This window comes from Hyla sarda, chromosome 3 (genome assembly GCF_029499605.1).
Source record: "Hyla sarda isolate aHylSar1 chromosome 3, aHylSar1.hap1, whole genome shotgun sequence".
Classification (NCBI taxonomy): domain Eukaryota; kingdom Metazoa; phylum Chordata; class Amphibia; order Anura; family Hylidae; genus Hyla; species Hyla sarda.
Window position 1 is genome coordinate 263,540,319 of NC_079191.1, and position 21,646 is coordinate 263,561,964.

Consider the following 21,646-nt stretch of genomic DNA (forward strand, 5'->3'; position numbering starts at 1 on the left):
CAGATAACCAGCTATGCTCCGAAAACACTGTCCAAACTGAGAGCATCTAAGGGATAACGGCTTCATTTAAACAAATTGCTGCCCGTATGAAAACTGTATAAACAGATGTAATTAAAAAAATGTGAAAATGAGGGAAACATTTTACTCACTGGTAAAGCTGTTATAATAAGTCCAATTGCGTTCATCCAAGCTGTGATATTTTCTCTAGGCACAAGCGGCTGGCTGCGGAGAGTGAAAAACAAGAAATAACTTTAATGTCTCCTATGCTACCGTATATAATCACATGCATAAAATTATTGGGGACAGGCTAAGGCATAAACCATTGACAATTTTCATATAAAAAGTTTAAATCCTGATTAATTGGTCCCTAGGCTCAGTCTACATGAAAGCATACCTACATGACAGAGGCCAAAGACTGCAGTGACTTCCAGCATCTCAGTTAGTGACAGTGAATGCAGTTGACATGTGAGTTCCCATGACCAGAAAGTGATTAAGGTATCTTGTAGGTCTCAAACATGTCCATATTTTCTTAGCTGTGATGCAATTCATGATGTAACCCTAGCCTATATTGTAACAAATTCTTATTAACAACATAATGAGGATTTATTTTGAATTGATAAGTCTAATACAGAAAACAAAAAGGACCTGTTTTTCCACACATGCCAGGTCCATTATAGGTTCTAACCATATTCTGTATATGTGAATGTACACCAGTAACTGGATTTATTTATCAGTGATGTCAAAGATATTCTACTTTAACAGTTCAAAGATGCTTACAGGGAAAAGCTCCAAAGCAAATTTAATATACATCATAGTATTATAAAGTGTAGTTTGAAATACCTTTTCAACACCACATTGAGAAGAGCATTGCCAACATCCTTTCCTGGAACTGCCAAAGCCATCAACTCAACACAAGTTACATGAAGTGCATGGGCAGCAGGATTGGGAAACTCATTGAATCTCCAGTCACAATTTGGAAAAGGTCCAGGAGATTTTCCAGCCATCGGTAATATGAGAGTTAAGGAAAAGCTAATTTGCGTACAATAAATTACACTCTCAAAGAATCTTATTGCTGTAAAAATTATGCATAAATGAGTATTCCATGCATTAATAATACAGTGGATTATTTCAAATATTAATACTTGTTACAATAAAAATAAAAAATAATTATGTTCCAATACACCAACACAATTGATAATGTATACTTGTATCGTTTTTTTTTCCCCTCTGGCATCTAAAGAGTGTTAACAGGTTAATAAATTATAAATTAAGGTGATATGCCAGAAGAGTGTACATTTTTTGTATAATACAGTGTTTTTTTTGTATTTCGGACATTTCATTCTTTTTTCGGCTTCTCCTACTGCTTTGTGTCCAACTGGTTAGCTCTGTTTAAGTGGATAAATATAGCCCCCTAGAGAGAGATTTTACAGTGAGAACAAAGAAAATCCTTTGTTCTCGCCGTAAAATCTCTGTCTCGTAGTCTTCTTTGGGGGGGGGGGGGGGAACAAGAACCATGGGTATAGATAGGCTGCTGCCACTAGGAGGCTATATTCACCCACTTAAATGGAGCTAACCAGTTGGACACAAAGCAGTAGGAGATGAAGAAAAGAATTAAATACGTATGAAATACAAAAAAAAGTCATAAGAGAACTTTGCCAACAGGCAAACAACCAACCTGACCAGTAAAAGGGAAATGGGTTGGAGCTGTGTCCCCCAATGAAGACTTCAAGAAAGATTTTATGGACAGTATAGACTAAGCCCAACAACTTTTAGTGCAAATGTGTCCAGGGAAGACCAGCTAGTGGCTTTGTACACCTGAAGGGGTAAAATAGGGTTGCAAACCTCTTAGGAAGCCCCCACTGACTGCGAGGAGTGGGTTGTGGACAAGAAGGGAGGAACCTTTTATTATCAGCCGTAGGCCTTTAAAAATGGCAGAACAGAAAAGAAATGGTCATTTTGAATTTGTAATAAGGAAAAAAAGACCGCTATGTAAGGAAGATAGAATGGCCAGCTGAAGCAGGCGACACATGAATTGACCGAAGTGCACAGTTCCTATGGATGCAACTATTCTGCCGGGAAACGGGAACACGCAGCTGAGAAAAAATAAGAGTAGGACTAAGAAGACAGGCCTCTGGGGTGCTTGTGGGAAGGCTGAAGAACAACCTGTTCTAGCAGCTGCTCAGGCTTATCCTGTAAGGTAGTCTAGGGAGCAGGAGTGACCAAATAGGCAGGGAGTTGCTGTATAGCAGAAATAATTAACTCAAACATCTTCTCCATAAACTGAAAAGTCAGCTATAGACTGTGACAGGGAAAGGGTTGAACCCGGGTGGTCAGGATCCAGGATTCATGGGGGTTCAGGTTGAAAACCTCCGTTGCAGGAAGCGCAGGAGGTCTGAGCTTGACCAGTAGAGAACTTGTGGTTACAAATCACGCAGGAGCAGTTAGTGACAGAGGTAGGGGCTGTCGGCATGGAGTCAGATATGCTAGCTAGGTGACCAGGAAGAACGATCAGCAACCAGAAGGGAAAGAGACAGCTTAACCAGTTCCTGTGTCCGATAGCTGAGAAGCCAGGGAGCTAAGAAGCTGTTCATAGGTCAGGAGCTGAAGAATACTGGTGCGTGCAGTAAAGAGGAGGGGCAGAGGAGGGGAAGGGTCACCCCTATAGGCAGTCTTGAATAGTAGAAGGGCACGCAGAGGTCCTAGGGAGGTGACCGTAAAATGGCAAACAGTACTTTTATAGGCCTCGGAGGCAGATGGGGAAGAGAGATATGACACCCTCCGCCCCCAAACATCTATAGGCGGTGGGTGGCATCAGCCCCAGCCGATAGGTGGCAAATCCAAGCGCTAAATTAGTAGAGAGCAAGACGGTGATGAAGCTGCTCATGGTCATGAGAGCGACCGGAGGAAGGAATGTAAGTGAAGCTGTGCCAGACCAATGGAAAGCAGTGCAGGGGAAGCCAGAAGATGGATGTACATGGGCTAGCGGTGGATACCCAGAGCAGTCTGAGAGAGCAGGGACTAGTAGAGGTACTGTGGCCGCCGAGATAAGTAGCAATCCAAAAGTTGCCAAATAAATGGAACAAAAGGTGACTGCTTTTAAGCGGCGCTATTGCAAGAAGATACAATATAAGCAGTTGGGATATTATTGTCTATTTATTTATAGGGATGCAGCATAAAAACAAAATACAAAAATTTAAATAAGACGTGTTTTGTGGGGTGAAATCCGCCTTTGTCAATTGCAGGAATAAATGCATATATATTAGTGTGTGACTTGCAGATATAAAGAGTGAAAAAATTGCACCAAAATCATGAAAAAGGAGGTGTGTCTATGACATCATGATGTACTTGGCCAATGGGGAACAAGTTTAAAAAAAAATAATTAGCTTTTTTTTTTCCTTCTCTCCTCCCTCCTCCTCACATCAACAAACACATATATCAATGATATGTACAAGAAAGGAATAAAAGCAACATGATTAGTAGGGCGACATTCCTATAGGCAGAGGTAGAACATATCAGGGAATGACAGTAGTAGACTGGAAAGGAGGCTGTGACGTGGACTCATTCACAAAAAAGATCGATGGTAATTTAGATAGCAGGGACTCGCGCAGCTTCTTTCAAAAGTGTGTGAGCTGTGAATGGAGTAACTGTATGGTAGTAACATTAGTAGCTGTGTGGTGTTACGGTGTAGGAACTATGTACTGGGTTATTAGTAAATAAGGGCAAGTGTATGATGTTAAAATATACAGGGTATGCTGGGACTAGTAGTAGAATAAGAAAGATGTGTCTGCACACAGTACAGTGGGAGACATTGAATGGATAGTGATCTATTAGAGATCGGGGAAGGTTCAGCGTGTAGCCATAACTGCGATACCGGGTATCAGATCATACAGAGCACGCTAGAACTACTAGTGGAAGTGATTGCAGGCGAAATAAGTGGTGATCTATAGGAATGGAAGGAGGATAAAGCCTGTAGGAGATAAGAGATATCAATTGGGACAAAACTAATAACAGAATTACAATAAGGGAGGATTTATAAGGTGGATGGGGCATTAGGAACAACACATAATTTCACATAATTGGTGAATAACACATCGCAGGTAGTTGCAAAATCGTGGTATGCTAACAGAGGGAATGGTATGATGACATAATGAGACTATGTCTGGGGTACATATGAATGCATGAAAATGACAAACTACAACACCATGCAGGGCAATTGAATTACAGTGACATATGTGGAAATGTGGTCATTCATGTGGGTATGGAAAACATCCACCTATAACATAGGTTAGAGGTACGAGGACCTTATTAGGTCTGCAGGTTCAGGGCTAAAGTTTATCCTTAATCCTTGTTCCAACAAAGTCAAGAGTGTGCTGGCAAATTAGATCAAATTACTTTTCTTTCTACAAAAAAAAACCCCAGTCAACAAGATCCCAAACTGCAAAATAACACCAATTCCAACCGTTAATCCAACTTTATTACTTCCTACACATGTGATCATAAAAAAAAATCTGAGAAATCCTAAACTCACATTGGAACTCCCTGTTGTTGGACCGCTTTCTGAAAGAAATTCTTCCTCCCAAACAAAGAATAACCTTCAGAAGGGCCCGATCACTTAAAAAAAACTAGCCTCCAGCAAACTCAAACCAAGTACCAAAATATCCATAACTCCCAATATGCCTAGAATTCTCGGGAGCTACTAATGTAATGGTACTAAGCGCAAAATTTTCAGTTCCAGTGTTACCGTGGATTCTTTTCAGATCAATAGCTACATCAATTGCAATACTACCAACATTATAAACCTACTTAATTATAAACCTACCTATGTCCGTGCTGACTACAATATGTTGGCAGGGCAGTTCAATCTTTACAAAAACAGATTAATAAACATAGATTGAATGTGAGCAGGGGGTTACAATTACAAAGCATGTCTAGACACGGTGCTGCCAAACACAACTGTGGTTTTCAAGTGTACTCTGTTATACCCATTGAACACATTCCAAAAACCACTCATCACCGTTACGCCATGTTGCAAAAAAGAGAGAACTGGATCTTCATGTTAAAATCATTAGCCCCAATGGGCCTGAAGAAATATATTTAAATGTTACTTAGGTCAAGTCCCCAAAGGATTTTAGGATCCTATTACCAGTTACCACTATCATCCTCTCTCTGAATTTATATCAATCACCTAATAAGGTCCTCGTACCTCTAACCAATGTCATTGGTGGATTTTTTCCATACCCATATGAATGACCACATTTCCATGTATGTCACTGTAATTCAATTGCCCTGCATGGTGTTGTAGTTTGTCATTTTCATGCATTCATATGTACCCCAGACATAAAGTCTCATTATGTCATCATACCCTCCGTTAGCATACCACGATTTCACTACTACCTGCGATGTGTTATTCACCAATTATGCATAATTATGTGTTATTCCTAATGCCCCATCCACCTTATAAATCATCCCTTATTGTAATTCTGTTATTAGTTTTGTCCCAACTGATATCTCTTATCTCCTACAGCCTCCTTTCCAGTCTATTACTATCATTCCCTGATATGTGCTACCACTGCCTATATGAATGTCGCCCTACTAATCATGTTGCTTTTATGCCTAACTTGTATATATCATTGATATATGTGTTTGTTGATGTGAGAAGGAAGGAGGAGAAAAATTTATTTTTTTAAACTTTACCCACTTGTTCCCCATTGGCCAAGTACATCCTAATGTCATAGACACATCTCCTTTTTCCCAATCTTGGTGCCATTTTTTTACTATTTATACCTGCAAGTCACACAAAAACCTAGATGCTTTTATTACTGCAATTGACAAAGGGGGATTTCACCCCCAAAACATTATTTATTTTATTTTTATGCTGCAGCCCTATAAATAAATATACAATAATATATCACTACTGCTGACAGTGTATCTTCTTCCAGTTGCGCCGCATATAGCAGTCACCTTTTGTTCCATTTATTCGGCATCATTTTGTTACGGCTCCAACCTATAGGATTCAGTCTATTGGACTGCTGGCCTGCAACCCGAGATCTTGACTATACCCCTGTTCAGGGGAGATCCGCATGAACCCAAGTGTCTCATAAGGTGAGAGACTAATCTCTGGAGGGGGGATATGGGGGATATACCTCTTACCCACAGGATTTCACAAGGCGTCGGCTTCTTCTCTACTTTTTGTTCTTCTTTCTTGTTCTCGCAATACAAAAGAGGTACTGTCTGGGTGAAAAAAACATCCAGGAAAGTGAGGTGCTTAAAGGGAGGAAAGGCGAAGATAAGGAGGCAATTGTCGTACCGAGCAGTTGAAAAGCTATCAGAAAAGGGAGGAGAGGAGGAAGAAAAGATCCACAGAAAGAAAAAAAAAGGGGGTGTGGGGGCGAGATGGGCAATACTCACCATCACGAACTTACACTAGCTGAAAGTCGCGCTGCATTGCTCCAGGCTCCGGCATAAGGTAGGGTATCAGGACACAAGGTTCCTCTAGGTTGCAAGTCGCTGGCGACAACTGTAAATGTTCTTTCAAATTTTCCTGTTTACTATCTAAATAAATAGGCCTAATTTTAAGATGAAACTTCATGTTCTGGGCAGATCACTTTCCAGCATTATCCTAAATATTATCAAAGACAGGAGCACAGTAAATTGTGGCTCCAATATATAGATATAACACAATAGCTAAAGCTTACTGCTCAACCTCCCCATCCTTGAGGAAAGACTTCCAGAGAGGTAACAGAACATACCCAGAAAACATTCCCATTCATGTCCATTTCATGTCCATGGGGCCTGCTGCAAAAACCTGTTAAAAACAGCTTAGGTAACATAGCTGCCCTCATAATAATGCTAAAAAAAAAAATTACAATAAAAAATGGAAATATTAGAAAAAAATAAGAAACTGGATGTCCAGCGCCAAGATTCGTGCAAAACGGATTCTTTAATGCTTAAAAAGCCATAACAGGGGTCAATGTGACGCGTTTCAGATGCGTTAGCACCCTTAATCGTACATAAGATAAAACCACATTTGTCTGGGTATATATAGAGGAAATGACATGGTTCTCCCAGGTGGAAGGAAAAGTGATTGCTCACATGACCGACCTCCTGGAGTCAGACATTAACCCCTTACAACCACAAAGTAAAATATACATAGTATAACATACAAAAGTGTTGGTTAAGACAAAAGTACACATTTAGGGGCATACATATGTTCGCAAAGTGTAAAGAACTTATTACATGTAGAGGAATTATTATTTAAATTTTCAAATACGCATTCATATGTATGTACCTAGGGTGTGTAAAAGACGCACACATGTCAGGGAAACCTGTGTGAATAGGGCACAATCACTTCAAAGAGGAGATTGAGGAAAGACATGCATGGTTGTACAAATGTATTCGAACAGAAATTGACAAAATTTATATATAGAAGAAGTATATTTTATATTCTGAATAAAACATAAACAAACCCAGATGCATGTCCCGCTAATGTTTAAACCCGATTTCTGGACTCCAACATGCTGCTTTACGTTGTTCATTTGCAGAATTATGTGTTTCATCTGAATTACAACATATGCATGAACCCTCTTCCTCTATGCCGCAATCTATCCCTAAGTTTGCAACCAAAAATCCTCATTTCTATCCAGTCATGTCGCGCACACAGTCTCTTGATTTTTTTCAGGAGGCTGTTGAGCGTGACTTGACTATTCTATCTCAGTCCAGAACCACCACTAGTTCCAATCTTTCCTTTCAGGAACGTGCGGCCTTGAAGGACATATCTAATATGTCCGATTTGGTCGTACGGCAAGCCGACAAAGGGGGAGCAGTGGTGTTGCTGGATGCCGGTCTATATAAAAAATTAAACTTAGAATTACTGTCGGATGTTACTACCTACAGACGGTTATCCAGCAACCCCTGTTCCATTTTCAAGGAGCAACTCAGAGAACTTGTGGATCTTGGGGAGCAGAATGGATTTATATCTAAATCTGAAGCAGATTACATCAAAATTGAACATCCAGTTACAGCTATCTTCCATTCACTCCCCAAGATACACAAAAATTGTTTCCCCCCACCAGTCAGACCCATAGTTGCTGGGATAGGTTCCCTTAATGAGAACCTATCCGCCTGGCTAGATAATCTCCTTCAACCACTCGTTCCTACTATGCCTGGATACATCCAGGATACAAAACATCTTTTATCAGCAATAGAAAGTTTAGAGTGGTCTAAGGGACTAACGTGGATTACAGCCGATGTAACTTCACTTTATTCTGTAATTCCCCACAGTCAGGCAAAAACTGCTATGAGTTGGTTTTTGACCACATATTCTGAATACCCCGCTGGTCTGCAGGAATATATGATCATCGTTTTGGATTATTTACTTACTCACAAATTTTTTTATGTTTGATGATCAGTTCTTCCTGCAGACCACCGGGGCCCCGATGGGCGCACGTTTTTCCCCATCTATAGCTAATATATACATGGCCTACTGGGAAAGTTTGTATTTATATTCATCTACTAATATATTCAAGTCCCATATACATTGGTATGGCAGGTATATTGATGATTTGCTATTTATATGGAGGGGGGATGCCAAAGATTTGGATTGTTTCAAAGATTTTTTGAACTCCAACATGCTGAATTTATGCTTTACAGTTAATCATTGCATTTTTAACGTGTCTTTTTTGGATGTGACTATGAGGGGTTACACGGATTCTCAAAAAATTATATCTACTACTTATCGCAAAGAAACTGCGGTTAATTCCATCTTACATGCTCGTTCGTGTCACCCCCCACATGTCATCCATAACCTTCCTATTGGAGAAGCTATCAGAACCAGACGGAATTGCACTAGGGATATGGATTTTTCTGTTGAAATGAATGCGTTATCCAAACGCCTTCGCAACAGAGGATATCCACAGTGGTCACTGGATCGTGCAGACAACATTGCCCGATCCAGGAGCCGAGACCGTCTACTCAAAAGCCAACACCCGAGAATTACAAACAGTACTTTTAAACCCATGGTCTTTTCTACACAATACAGTCTCCAATTTCCCCAGATTTGCAGTATTATAAAAAAATACTTACCATTAATTTCATCTGATCCTCAACTTTCAGATACCATGCATGCAGGTCTTCGGTGTGTGGCTAAACGTGCTCCAACACTTGGTCAGTCTATTTCGCCCTCACTTTTTTCTTCCCACACTACTATTTCACCTACCTGGTTGAAAACTGTAGGCATTTACAGATGCGGACATACACGCTGCATCTGCTGCAATATCCTGTCTCCCACGTCTGTGGTCACGTCATACGCGACAGGAGCGACATATAACATTAGACAATACATCAACTGTAATACAAAATATGTCGTGTATCTCCTGTCGTGTGTGACGTGCAAGGTACAGTACGTGGGGTGCACCACCAATAGTCTTAAAACCCGTATTAGGAAACATTTATCAGATATACCTCACTTTAATTCCAGAAATGTTTCATCTGTATCACTACATTGTGCCCAACACCATCACGGGGATTTTTCCTCTATTAAGTTATCTGCTATTGAAAAAGTTTTTTTGCCCAAACGCGGTGGTAACCATAGACAGAAATTGTTGAACCGCGAGGTATACTGGATCATCAAATTGGGAACCAGGGCGCCTCAGGGCTTAAACAAAAGACAAGATGTTATTTTGTACTATTAAATATTTAAATTAGTATTACATACTATTTTTACATTTCCCTCGTTTTTTCCAAATTTCTGTGTTATGGCATCCTGCATTTTTTCTGCCCTCTCTCTTTTTTTGCCCTCATGTTTTTGGAAGCAGCAAATGTTATATTTGTATCCATATATTCATATGTGGCTCTGCCATCTATCTGAGCTCTTTTTTGCTATATAATTTAATATAAAAACATTTTTTGTATTCACTATAGATACATTTTATTTATGTAGCAGCATGTTGGAGTCCAGAAATCGGGTTTAAACATTAGCGGGACATGCATCTGGGTTTGTTTATGTTTTATTCAGAATATAAAATATACTTCTTCTATATATAAATTTTGTCAATTTCTGTTCGAATACATTTGTACAACCATGCATGTCTTTCCTCAATCTCCTCTTTGAAGTGATTGTGACCTATTCACACAGGTTTCCCTGACATGTGTGCGTTTTTTACACACCCTAGGTACATACATATGAATGCGTATTTGAAAATTTAAATAATAATTCCTCTACATGTAATAAGTTCTTTACACTTTGCGAACATATGTATGCCCCTAAATGTGTACTTTTGTCTTAACCAACACTTTTGTATGTTATACTATGTATATTTTACTTTGTGGTTGTAAGGGGTTAATGTCTGACTCCAGGAGGTCGGTCATGTGAGCAATCACTTTTCCTTCCACCTGGGAGAACCATGTCATTTCCTCTATATATACCCAGACAAATGTGGTTTTATCTTATGTACGATTAAGGGTGCTAACGCATCTGAAACGCGTCACATTGACCCCTGTTATGGCTTTTTAAGCATTAAAGAATCCGTTTTGCACGAATCTTGGCGCTGGACATCCAGTTTCTTGTTTTGCTACAACAGTGCTGCCTCGCACAGTCCGTGCGCCTGGGGCCCTGGAGGGTGAGCTGAGAATTCCATTACCTTTTCTATTAGAAAAAAATGTTATCAAATCATAAAAATTATAAAACATACATTGACTTTAACCAAAAGGATATTGTCAACTAATCGGCCAATCAACTTGCAGTAATAAGTGTCATCAGGGATCCAAGGATTGTCCTCCCGTGCATTCATACCACACTTGAGGTATGTTTCACTTAGGCACCAACCTTGGGGCCGGTTATCTTTAAGAGAGCCAATGATTGAGTGGACTAATTTGCGCTTTAGATTAGTACGATCACGCAGATGCATCTCATAGTAGTGCAGTGTGTTGTACAAGTAGGTAACTGGTCGATCTAAAGTAAATGATGGTAAAGGACAAACAATCCATGTCACAATATATACACATGCTTGTATGTATATTATAATGTCTCAGTCATCTTCTTTTGTAATTTGTCAAGAATGTGAACTTTACAATAAAACATTGTAGGTCCTGATAAAGACTATCCATGGCTTTAAGAAACTTTAGAGTTTTATAGTGACATATCAGAAGTTTTGAATGGTTGCAATCTGAGGGCTGAGATCCCCAAATATTGCTAAAATGAACTGGTACAAATTCTCAGCTTAGTGCTAGGCCCATTAGTTTCTGCTTGGCTGAGCTCAGCTCTCCTTAGCCAAGTATATTGTGTAATCTGAGGAGAGTAATGCCAAGAGGAAATGAATGGGCACCACACTCAACTTAGCTCTTCTACCCATTCATTTCAGCAGCAGAGACAGCGGGAAGAAACTGCGCTCTGATAAGTGTTCTCTCTGCTTGTTCTAGTGATTGGGGAAGGTCTCAGCACCTTGACATTCTACTGATAAAAAATGTCCACATTTTTATATGACTTTTCAAAAGTTTTCTGAAATGACACTATCAGATACAAAAAATGTTTATACGTTGTACATCTTGGCAAAACATTAACCTTTCTAATATACTTCATAAGAAAATGTTATTTCCTTTTTATAGAAATCATGGATTATATAATCATGGCTTTGTCCAAGCTAAAGCACAGGCATGGACAAAGTTCAGTAAGTGAGGGTGGACTAGCACTCCTCTGTGCTCTCTCCTGTCTCATAGTACTCCTCTGTGCTCTCTCCTGTCTGATAGCACTCCTCTGTGCTCTCTCCTGTCTGATGGCACTCCTCTGTGTTCTCTCTTGTCTGAAAGGACTCCTCTGTGCTCTCCCCTGTCTTATGGCACTCATGTGTGCTCTCTCCTGTCTTATGGCACTCCTCTGTGCTCTCTCCTGTCTGAAAGGACTCTTATGTGCTCTCCCCTGTCCGATCAGACACAGAGGAGTGCTAGCCCACCCTAATTTACTGGACTGTGATTCAGCTTTGACAAAGCCATTATTTTACAAACCATGATTTCTATAATCTTCTTATGAAGTATATTAGAAAGGTTAATGTTTTGCCAAGATGTGCAATATATAAAAAGTTTTTTAACCCTTTGCCGACAAAAGGATGAGCCGGATCGTCCTGAGACTGAAAGCGGTGTATGATGCGGACTCCCGATTCGAGCCCGCGTCATACCGCATGGCACCCAGCTGATTCCTGTAGCTGGGGATTGGCTTTAATAGCCAACATGCGGCGATTGCTGCCGCTGGCTATTAACCCTATAGATCGCCGCTGTCAAAGTTCACAGCGGCGTGAAAAGGGACACTAAAGGCTTTATCAATTGAGTACAGAGCACACAGATCAGTGTGGTTTTATGAAACCACATTGATCTGTATGAGGAATCTAATGATTCCTCCTAAAAGTCCCCTAAGGAGACAAAGTAAAAAAGTAAAAAAAAAAAAAAAGAAGTTTAAAACAATCAAAAAGTCCGATCAATACAAAAATGGTACCGCTAAAAACTTCAGATCACAAAAGGGGGTCAGAAGATGACTATTTTAAACATATTAATTTTCCTGCATGTAGTTATGATTTTTTTCAGACGTACGACAAAATCAAACCTATATAAGTAGGGTATCATTTTAATCATATGGACCTACAGAATAAAGAGAAAGTGTTATTTTTACCGAAAAATTTACTGTGTAGAAACAGAAGCCCCCCAAACTTACAAAATGGTGTTTATTCTTCAATTTTGTCGCACAATGATTTTTTTTTGTTTCGCAGTAGATTTTTGGGTAAAATGACTGATGTCATTACAAAGTAGAATTGGTGGCGCAAAAAATAAGCCATCATATGGATTTTTAGGTGCAGAATTTAAAGGGTTATGATTTTTAAAAGTAAGGAGGAAAAAACGAAAGTGCAAAAAAAGGAAAAACCCTGCAGCCTTAAGGGGTTAATCTGACAGTGCCCATTTAAGATTTTAAATGTTATCTTTGCCAAGAAGGACACTACTGGCAAGCTGAACCTTAATACTGTAACAATATTCTCACAACATAAGTTAAAGAAATAATGGAAAAATTATTAAATGCTAACAGCACTCACCATGAAACTTGTACAGGCCTCCAAGATGATCAAGCAGTGTTTCCAGTGACTTTGAAACTGGAAGCAACTCCAAAAACCTGTGGATTACAATGTCAAATACTGGCAAGAAACGAAGGCACACATTTCCAAAGTAGATTGGAAGGTATTGGGGCTGGATCTGCACAGGTGGGTTGACTTGTTCTGCTAAGCCTTCAAAATAAAGCTTTTCTGGGTATTTCTGGAACAAAGAAAAATTATTATAGCATCAACTGCTAATTTGAAAAGGCAATTATAGGCAATTATATACATGTACTAATCTAAAAACCCTAGAAACATTGCATTGTTCTCTGTCAATGACAAAAATGAAAAACAAATGCAGTGCAAGAAAAGGGGCCTTTGGGTCACATTTGGTTCTAAACTGTTTGACTTAAAGCAGCAAGAGGTACTTAACTATAAGGGTACGTTCACACAGGCGGATTGAAGAGAGTTTCCTGCAAGTTTGAGCCACGGTTGGTAATACAATTCAAATTTTACACAGTGAAAAAGCCACAGCACTGAATTCAATGAAATCTTCTACGGCTTTTTTGTTGCAAAGAATCCTCAGGGGCATAAACTTGCTGCAAACTCGCTTCTAAAGCTGCCAGTATGAATGTACCCTAATAATGTAATGTTACCTGACCCTAACTACCAACAGAAAAGGCAAGCTAGCTCTCACTAAAATTAGCAATAAACTTAAAGGTGCTCATGTATTTCAGACAGAAGATGTTTGGCTCAAAATAGAACATGCAGCAAGCGTTCAGAAGATGGCATTTCATCTAAGGAAGAAAATTATGTGGCCATGGACCTGCAGGATTGAAATTCTGTCTTTAAAATCCTCTATGAGGTCCAGCAACATTGCAGGACTCATAAACCCAGTAGATGGCACTTTTAAGTAAGGTCTCATATCAAAATGTCCTAAAGGCACAAGGATAACAAGAGGAAGAAAGAATCCTGTATTTACCTCTGTTGTAAGTTCTCCATATTTGTATGAAATTTGAAATGTCAATGAAAACTTCATTATAATCAAAGAATATTTCAGAAGGATATTTCATGTGTAACGTAAAGCTTGTATTTCTGATCTACTGTACCTTATGGTAACTCATGTGTTTGGTATGCCAGTCATTCTGTAGCCAGTGCTCTGGGGAATTCTCCTTAACAAAGTCACTCACTCTATTTCTGAAGTCATTTGGTTTCAAAAGAAGCAACTGAATTATAAAGTAGCAGACTTGAGCTTCATTTCCTTCATGGCTGCGCATGGCCTGTAGCAAACATGAAAGAAAACACATGTTTGATTTCCCAGTCCTACAGCAATGTGTCAGATAATTTGAAATACCTTGGTCAATACATAGATTTCAATATTTAATAAAACCAATAGCCACTTCAATGTGTAAAAGACAAATACAAGAAAGGTGAAGAATAAAAATAAAATTACCAGGCACAGTATAAGTCTGTCCAGAGTCACAATGTTGTATTTCCACACCATGTCATTGAGCATCTCAATGCACTTATTGAGCTGTTGACCCCCGGCTGAGGTAGAGAATTCATAAACAAGAAAATCTGCAAATGTGCGGACATGAGCTACAAGTGCTCTGGCACCAATTCTCTCCAGAACTCTGACAAAAAAAGCAAAAAGATAAATAGAAGATAACATAGAACCAAAGTATTTCTGTAAGCATCCCTCACATGCATGCAATATATGATCCAGTCTCCTGCTTTATCTAGAGTATTTAAAAACTTATGAGTTACCCTTTCTACCAATTCATTTTTGAGACAATCTCAAATCACTCATAGGGTATCTGGTCCAAACGCTAGACTGTAGATTAGTACAGCTGCTGTGAAATGGTGGCAGTCAAATTTTCAATATCACATCAGTATATCAAAGATCTGATGCCATCCATTCAGATGACCGAAAAGTAGATTTTTTTTTTGTACTCCCCATAAAATCTCTTTTTCGTAGCCTTCATTGGGGACACAGACCATGAGCTGTGTCCCCCAATGAGGTGATCGAGAAAATTAAAAACACTTTCAAAATACCCAATAAATTATTAAAAACTAGAAGGAAGTAAGAAGCCACAAAAAGGTTAAAAGGGTATTCCGGGGAACTGAACTTATCAGACACTTATCCCATATATCCTCAAGGTAGAGAATAAGTGTCTGATAGCAGGGAGATCGAACTGCTGAGGGTCCCCATTATCTCCTGTACGAGGTCTGTTGTATGTACTTGTCCTCAGCACGCTCCGGCCCCCACTTTCCTGGACAAGGGCAAGTGATGAACGCACAGTCAATCACCGGCTGGGTCGAGACATCACTGCGGTCGGAGATTAGCCGAGTGGGCGTCACTTGCCCCCATCCAGGAAGGTGGAGGCCAGAGCGTGCCGAGGATGGACCCATACAGAAGATTGCTGGGGACCCCAGTGGTCAGACCCCCTGCAATCAGACACTTATCTCCTATCCTGTGAAAGAGGATAAGTGTCTGTTAAGTGACTGTTTGTTGACTAACAAGGGGAACTCGAAAAGTTCTTGATCATAAGCACACATAACCCAGATCTCTTTTACCTGTATCCAATTTGGTTGATTTGATCAGTCTCTAGAAGCATTTTCCAAAGTAGACAGAGGAACAGAGGTGAGGAGCCCTGCAAGGAGAAGTGTGAGATGATATCGTTTTCATTGGTCATGGACTTCCACTTCCTATACTCCTCTTCCACATTTTTCTTGAGGTTGAAACGACTCTCTTGAGGCACATTGTTCTGTTTGAAGAAAGCCTATAAAAAAAACACACAAAATCATTTTGAAAGACATCAAAACTTCTACAACAAAATTTATATATAGTATAATCATATGGTTAGGCTGCATTTACACTATGTTGAGGAGCAGGTCCCTTCTTACATTAAAAATGGCAATGAACCCCTACATAAGGAAACTATTCTATAAAACAAATCTCAGAATGTATCTATTCTATCCTTATTTTTGAGGTTTCTTAACATGTTGCAAATGTATAGAACATGATCCTGGGCCTTGAACCCAAGCCAAAGTAAAAGGTACACTGTGGGCCTTATAAGCTTACTATCTGGGTTAATCTAGAGGCCTTGAAGTATTGTCTATAGAAGCAGTGGTAATGCTAATTGGTTTAACCCCTTCCCTCTATAGGACGTATGCATACGTCCCAGCACCCGACAACTTCGGGTGATGGGAGGTATGCATACGTCATAACGATCTCGGGCATTGCCGCGGGCAGCACAGGAGATCGGAGGTGGAACCCAGCTGTCAATCATAACCGGAGTCCCGCCGCGGCTGCTGGAGCCGCGATCGCGCCGATCCCGGCAGCATTAACCCCGTAGATGCCATGATCAATCCTGATCATGGTATCTATGGTATTGACAGGGGGAGCGCTCTCTCCCTGTTCACCAACAGCAGCGCCGTGATGCGATCGCAGGTCGCCGTTGGTTGCTATGGCAGCAGGAGGTCAGATCATGACCTCCTGTCTGCCTGCTACGTAAGCCTGTGAGATCCAGTCACAGGATCCAGCCAAAGCCCTGTATTATCACCAAAAAAGATCAAAAACACATATCATATACATAATTGGCATTGCCCCATCCGAAATGACATGTCCTATAAAACTAGAATGTAAATTATCCTGCATGGTGAACGCTGTAAAAAAAAAAAAAAAAAAAATATCTAAAAAAGCGCAAAATTCGCTAATTTTGGTACAAATAGTGGAATAAAAAAAAAGATCAAAAAGGTAGCACGTAATGCAAAAATGATACCAATAAAAAGTACAGCTCATCCAGCAAAAAATAAGCACTTACTCAATGGCGTTGGACGAAATATAAAAAAGTTACAGCTGTTGGAAAATGAATGGCAGAAAAAGAATTTTGCTCAGAAAAGGAAAAACATAGAAAGCTATATAAAATGGGTATCGCCATAATCGTGCTGACCAACAGAATAGATATAACATCACCGCACAGTGTACACCGTAAAAAAAATAAAAAATAAACACCACAAATTTTCCAGTTTTTCACAATATTTTTGAGTTTTTTCCACAAAAAATACTGCATGTGTCAACAAAAATGCACCACTTATATAAAGTACAATATGTCACAAAAAACAATCTCAATCGCTCCGCTCAGAAAAAGCGTTCTAAAGTTATTAAGAATTTAAAGAGAAACATGTCAAATAAATAAAAAAGAGCCTGGTCATTGAGGTAAAAAATGGGTCTGTCCTTAAGGGGTTAAAAGTTATGGCTTTAAAACCACACATGCATGAAATATCTATCAGTGTCTGAATCACCGAGAAACAAAACACTAGATAAAACTACTATTTATAAAAAAATCACTTAACATAAAAAGTGTAGTAGAGCACCACCTTGTGGCTCCAAACAGCAATACAGATCTTAAAAACAATTACCTGTAGTGGAGCGGGAAAACAGCTCAGTGTGTGCAAAGCCCAGTTATGTGGTGTGAAGCTAATGATTGTCTGCAGAATGTCCTTGCACCAAGTGCCTTGAATTGATTCAGAGCCTGTGAAAAAATCTATTAAAGCAACAATGAGAAATGCAATGAGAAAATAATCTATGAAAGCAACAATGAGAGTGATCCTGATTTATCTATAATAAACAAAATAGAGGAATCATGCTCCAAGTTAAAGTGAACCTGTTTGATCCCACAAAAAAAATAAAAATAAAATGTATATGTTACAGAGTACCCATTACTGACCATGTACAAATAATTTTTATGCCTCTGTCACCCATATTTATCATATAAATCCCTCTTATCATTAGCTCACAGTGTTAGAAAATCCTCTCAGGGGAAGGGGGGTGTCCCTCTTGTGGTGGTGGGAGGTGATTGGTTTGTCTGCTAATGCAGCCTTGTTCATGAATTATCTCTTGTCCATGATTCATGGACAAGCTGATGCTGCTGCAGGACTGGTTAGTGTCCCAGTAGGTATGGGGTCCCCTAGTGGTGGGATTTTCAGGAGTGGTTTTTCTTTATTATATATTCAAAAAACATTAAAACAACCATATTACAAAATTTCTTTAATTTTCAGTAACAACATATCAACAGTTTATGGATCTGACAGTGCCTATATTAAGCACATTAACAAGTCAAAAAGAGGGGACAAGTTAAAATAAATGTAACATTTTTTCTAACAAGGGTCTTATAAAGAGCATTTTTCCCCTAAAAATACTGGTGTTCTCTTTTGTAAAGCTGATTTAAGCACTGTGTAGCAGGCTAAAAGGGAATGTATCATCAGAAAATAACCTATTATTTAACAGGGTTTTCCGGTCAAAAAGAATTGACGGCCAATCAGCTGTTCAGCAGGCTGCTGTAGGAAGATTTATGTGGTGTACGGGGCTATAAGTGATTGGTCATGCCTGGTTACTGCAGCTCAGATTCTGGTCAAGTGAGCGGTTTCAACGGCTTCCACAACGCATTCATGGCTACCCGCTTCTTTCCCCTATTGATCTAGTCATTGGTTTGGGTCTGAAAACTCAGACCCTGACTAATTTAAAGCGCAAGTCCCAAGATTTAGGTTTGCATGATCTTCATATTCAGAGCATGGAGAGACACAGGTCCCGCTAGGAGGTACAGGTGCCGTACAGCGGAATAAAAGTATACTTTTAGGAAATGAAGCAAATGTGGTTACTGGTCACTAGGAAAGAAAAGAAAAAAAGTCCCAATGACCTCCATTCAACCCCCAACAGAAACTGTGATGCACACTACAGAACGCTTTGTGAAAAGAGCCTTTAAAGAGTACCTGTCGCCAAGCTAAACGTTTAATATATTTTTCCTTATATAATTATAACTTAGCTATTTACTTTGCTATTTACTTGCTGTTAAAATTCTCAACCTTTATATGTTTTTAATGTGATTGAAAAAACAGCCACTAGGTGGCTCTGTTCTGTTCCCTGCACAAGTCAAACCGTTAGTTTGGTCTCCACCCGGACTTGCAGAAGTCCAAACTCAGGAAGTGCTTGTGGGGCATGACGAAGCACAGCTCTCGCAGGCTTCAGTGACATCACGCCTGCTAGGGAACACCCACTTTCTCCTGTTGGGAGCTCACACAATGTCAGCTAGAGGAAAGGTATGACACACAGCTTTTTAAAGCTTGGAAAAAAAATTTAAGGGTAGGAGGATTGTTAGGAGTAATTAGGGAATAGAATCTGAGTTAGTTTAGAAAATATGGTTTGATGACAGGTACTCTTTAAAAATACAATCTTTATTTGTAAATATCTAAGAACGTTGTAGAACAAAACTGTTACTTATCTCTCCTCTTACTCCTAAGTACTGAAAAGACCTAAACATACCAGTGACATGAGTAGCTCTTGCCAGTGTTAAAATCAGTGCTCGGTTCAGCTCCTCTGATTCTGCTGATAAAACGGTTTTGGGATCACTCAGGAAACGAGTAAACTGAGGCTGAACTTCAGAACTTCCCAGAGCTGTGATCAGTCTTAAAGCTGTACTCTCAACGCTGGAAAAAAAAAAAAAAAAAAAGATTTCATGATTTTTTTCAGAGCTATCTAAGTTATTGAATTGTAGAATCCACAAAAACATTCCTAAGGAAAGTGACCCGAATCGATCGTTAGAACAAGCTAAGAGAAGCACTCGGCTAAGTGCTTCTCCCCTAGCACACAGTTCTCCCTATCTTACTGATATAGGCTCCACAGACTTTCTATAGAATTTATTTCCTGCAGGCAGATGGGGAGAGGAGCGATCAGTGGGGGTTCTCAACATCTAGATCCCAAACTCAAAACTCGTAAGTCTATTCAAATTATAAGGACATTTCTCTGCTCTTTAAATAGATTCATTTGCACATGCATATAAAATGGAAGACGGAAGACAGTAAATTACATGCTGTACTAACATGTCCGAAAAGTATACTTAAATATACTTTGTCTAATGTGAAAAAGAGTACTGACCAGAGGTGGAGCTGATTCTGATTGGTCTGTGGGACTCCAGCAAGTGAATGGAGGTGACTTAAGAGCTGAACTCGATAGTGAGGTTGGATATGGTGCATTCTGTAGCTGAACATTTCCAGCAGGGTGTGAAGGATTCCCCATGAATGAGACTTAAACACAGTAGGCAAAAGTTGACCTGGCATGATAAAGAAATTGTATCTGAAATACCGTCACAAACACAAAATATACAAGCGAGAAGTTATGACCTGCAATAAAAAGAATAAAGAACACACAAGATATACTTGAGAAAGATTCCATTGAGGAATTGAATCGCTGCTCTCCCTCACTTGATGGGTAAAGATTGTTTCTGCACTGAAGGCTTGCAGTGCTACATGCCATTTTTTCTATACTCAACAAGCTTTTGGACCTTGCATCATTTTTCCCCAAAAGAATTCCAAAGAGCCCAGGGAAGTGATATAGGAAATGCTCTTCATGTTAGCATCCCTCTCTGGAAAAGGGCAGCGGCAGATTTTTTTTTTTTTTTTTTTTTTTGGGGGGGGGGGGGGGGGGGGGGGGGGGGGGGGAGCAAAAGTGAGAACAACGTTATACAAGCTGTACGCTCACTACTTTACAATGTAGCAGAATGTCATCTCTTCAGCAAGGGGAAAAAAGGGAATTGCGTCACCACATTTTTTTTCTTTTTCGCTTTTATGACGGCTGTTGCAATACCAAATATATGTAGGTTTTTAATGTTTTACATAACAATGTTCTGCATATTGCTCCTATAACACAGTACACTACTATGGTAGTGCAGCTTTTTATCCCTGTCAGCAATAAAACAGACTCTTACATAGCAGACCTGGGGGCCTTCATAAGGAGGCCCAAAGATTTTATTTTATGCTGCAGTCACAATTTAGGTCCTTACAGAATTCATGGGATTGGAGACTGGATGTATTGTTCATAAAATAAAAATTCTTACTAATAAATCCTTTGATGCCAAGTGATTCTATCTCCATATAAACCAATAAGCGACTGTAGGTTTCCACAAGTGCAGGAGCTAGAGCTGGGCTGGATTTTGTATGAGCTAGTTTAATAACTCTTGTAGCAATGCTGTGTATTAGACTGAAAAAGAAGAAAAACTTTCATTAGCAGAAAGAGTGTACAAAAAAGCTGAAGCAAATGACAGCAGCATATGTGGGGTTACAGCACAAATCCTAAATACTTGTCTAATATACAATGGGGGTAAAAACACCAATAAACATGCCAACTTGTGCAGTGTCTTTTCATTCCTTCCTTTTATACTATTCTTTGTGGGTTGCTGGGTATAGGAATTTAAGAATAGAGGGAAATGAGAAATTTAAAATCCACATTTTAATAAAATATATAGTTGAAACAGATAAGTTGAATAACATTGTAAATAATTCACAACACATTTTTGATTCAATTTCATTTTGTGTTCTCCATTCATACGTGAAGCTGGTTGACTATTATTCTGATGTCATTTAACAGCATAGTTCTAACTATATAGCAGTCAGCCGAGCTCCCACAAAGCACTGCTAACAGTAATCCAGCTAAAATGATTTTACTCTATGGACAAACAAATCATAATACAATAAAGTGGTACAAGATAAAGTAATGCAAACCATTTAGAAATTTGGTCAAC

The 21,646-nt window shown here is 39.4% G+C and overlaps 1 protein-coding gene across 2 annotated transcripts in view; it reads right to left on the reverse strand.

Moving 5' to 3' along the window:
- The window catches only part of MED23 (mediator complex subunit 23), a 91,973-nt gene that overhangs the window by 9,027 nt on the left and 61,300 nt on the right, over positions 1 to 21,646 (reverse strand). For both annotated transcript variants that reach the window (XM_056566560.1, XM_056566559.1), the window contains 11 exons: positions 20,963 to 21,105; positions 20,005 to 20,179; positions 19,393 to 19,556; positions 17,493 to 17,617; positions 15,645 to 15,850; positions 14,521 to 14,701; positions 14,177 to 14,347; positions 13,071 to 13,287; positions 10,712 to 10,948; positions 841 to 1,006; positions 150 to 222 (listed from right to left, as the gene is read on the reverse strand). In XM_056566560.1, the coding sequence (XP_056422535.1) occupies positions 150 to 222; positions 841 to 1,006; positions 10,712 to 10,948; positions 13,071 to 13,287; positions 14,177 to 14,347; positions 14,521 to 14,701; positions 15,645 to 15,850; positions 17,493 to 17,617; positions 19,393 to 19,556; positions 20,005 to 20,179; positions 20,963 to 21,105 (1,858 nt within the window). The remainder of the gene's footprint in view (positions 1 to 149; positions 223 to 840; positions 1,007 to 10,711; positions 10,949 to 13,070; positions 13,288 to 14,176; positions 14,348 to 14,520; positions 14,702 to 15,644; positions 15,851 to 17,492; positions 17,618 to 19,392; positions 19,557 to 20,004; positions 20,180 to 20,962; positions 21,106 to 21,646) is intronic.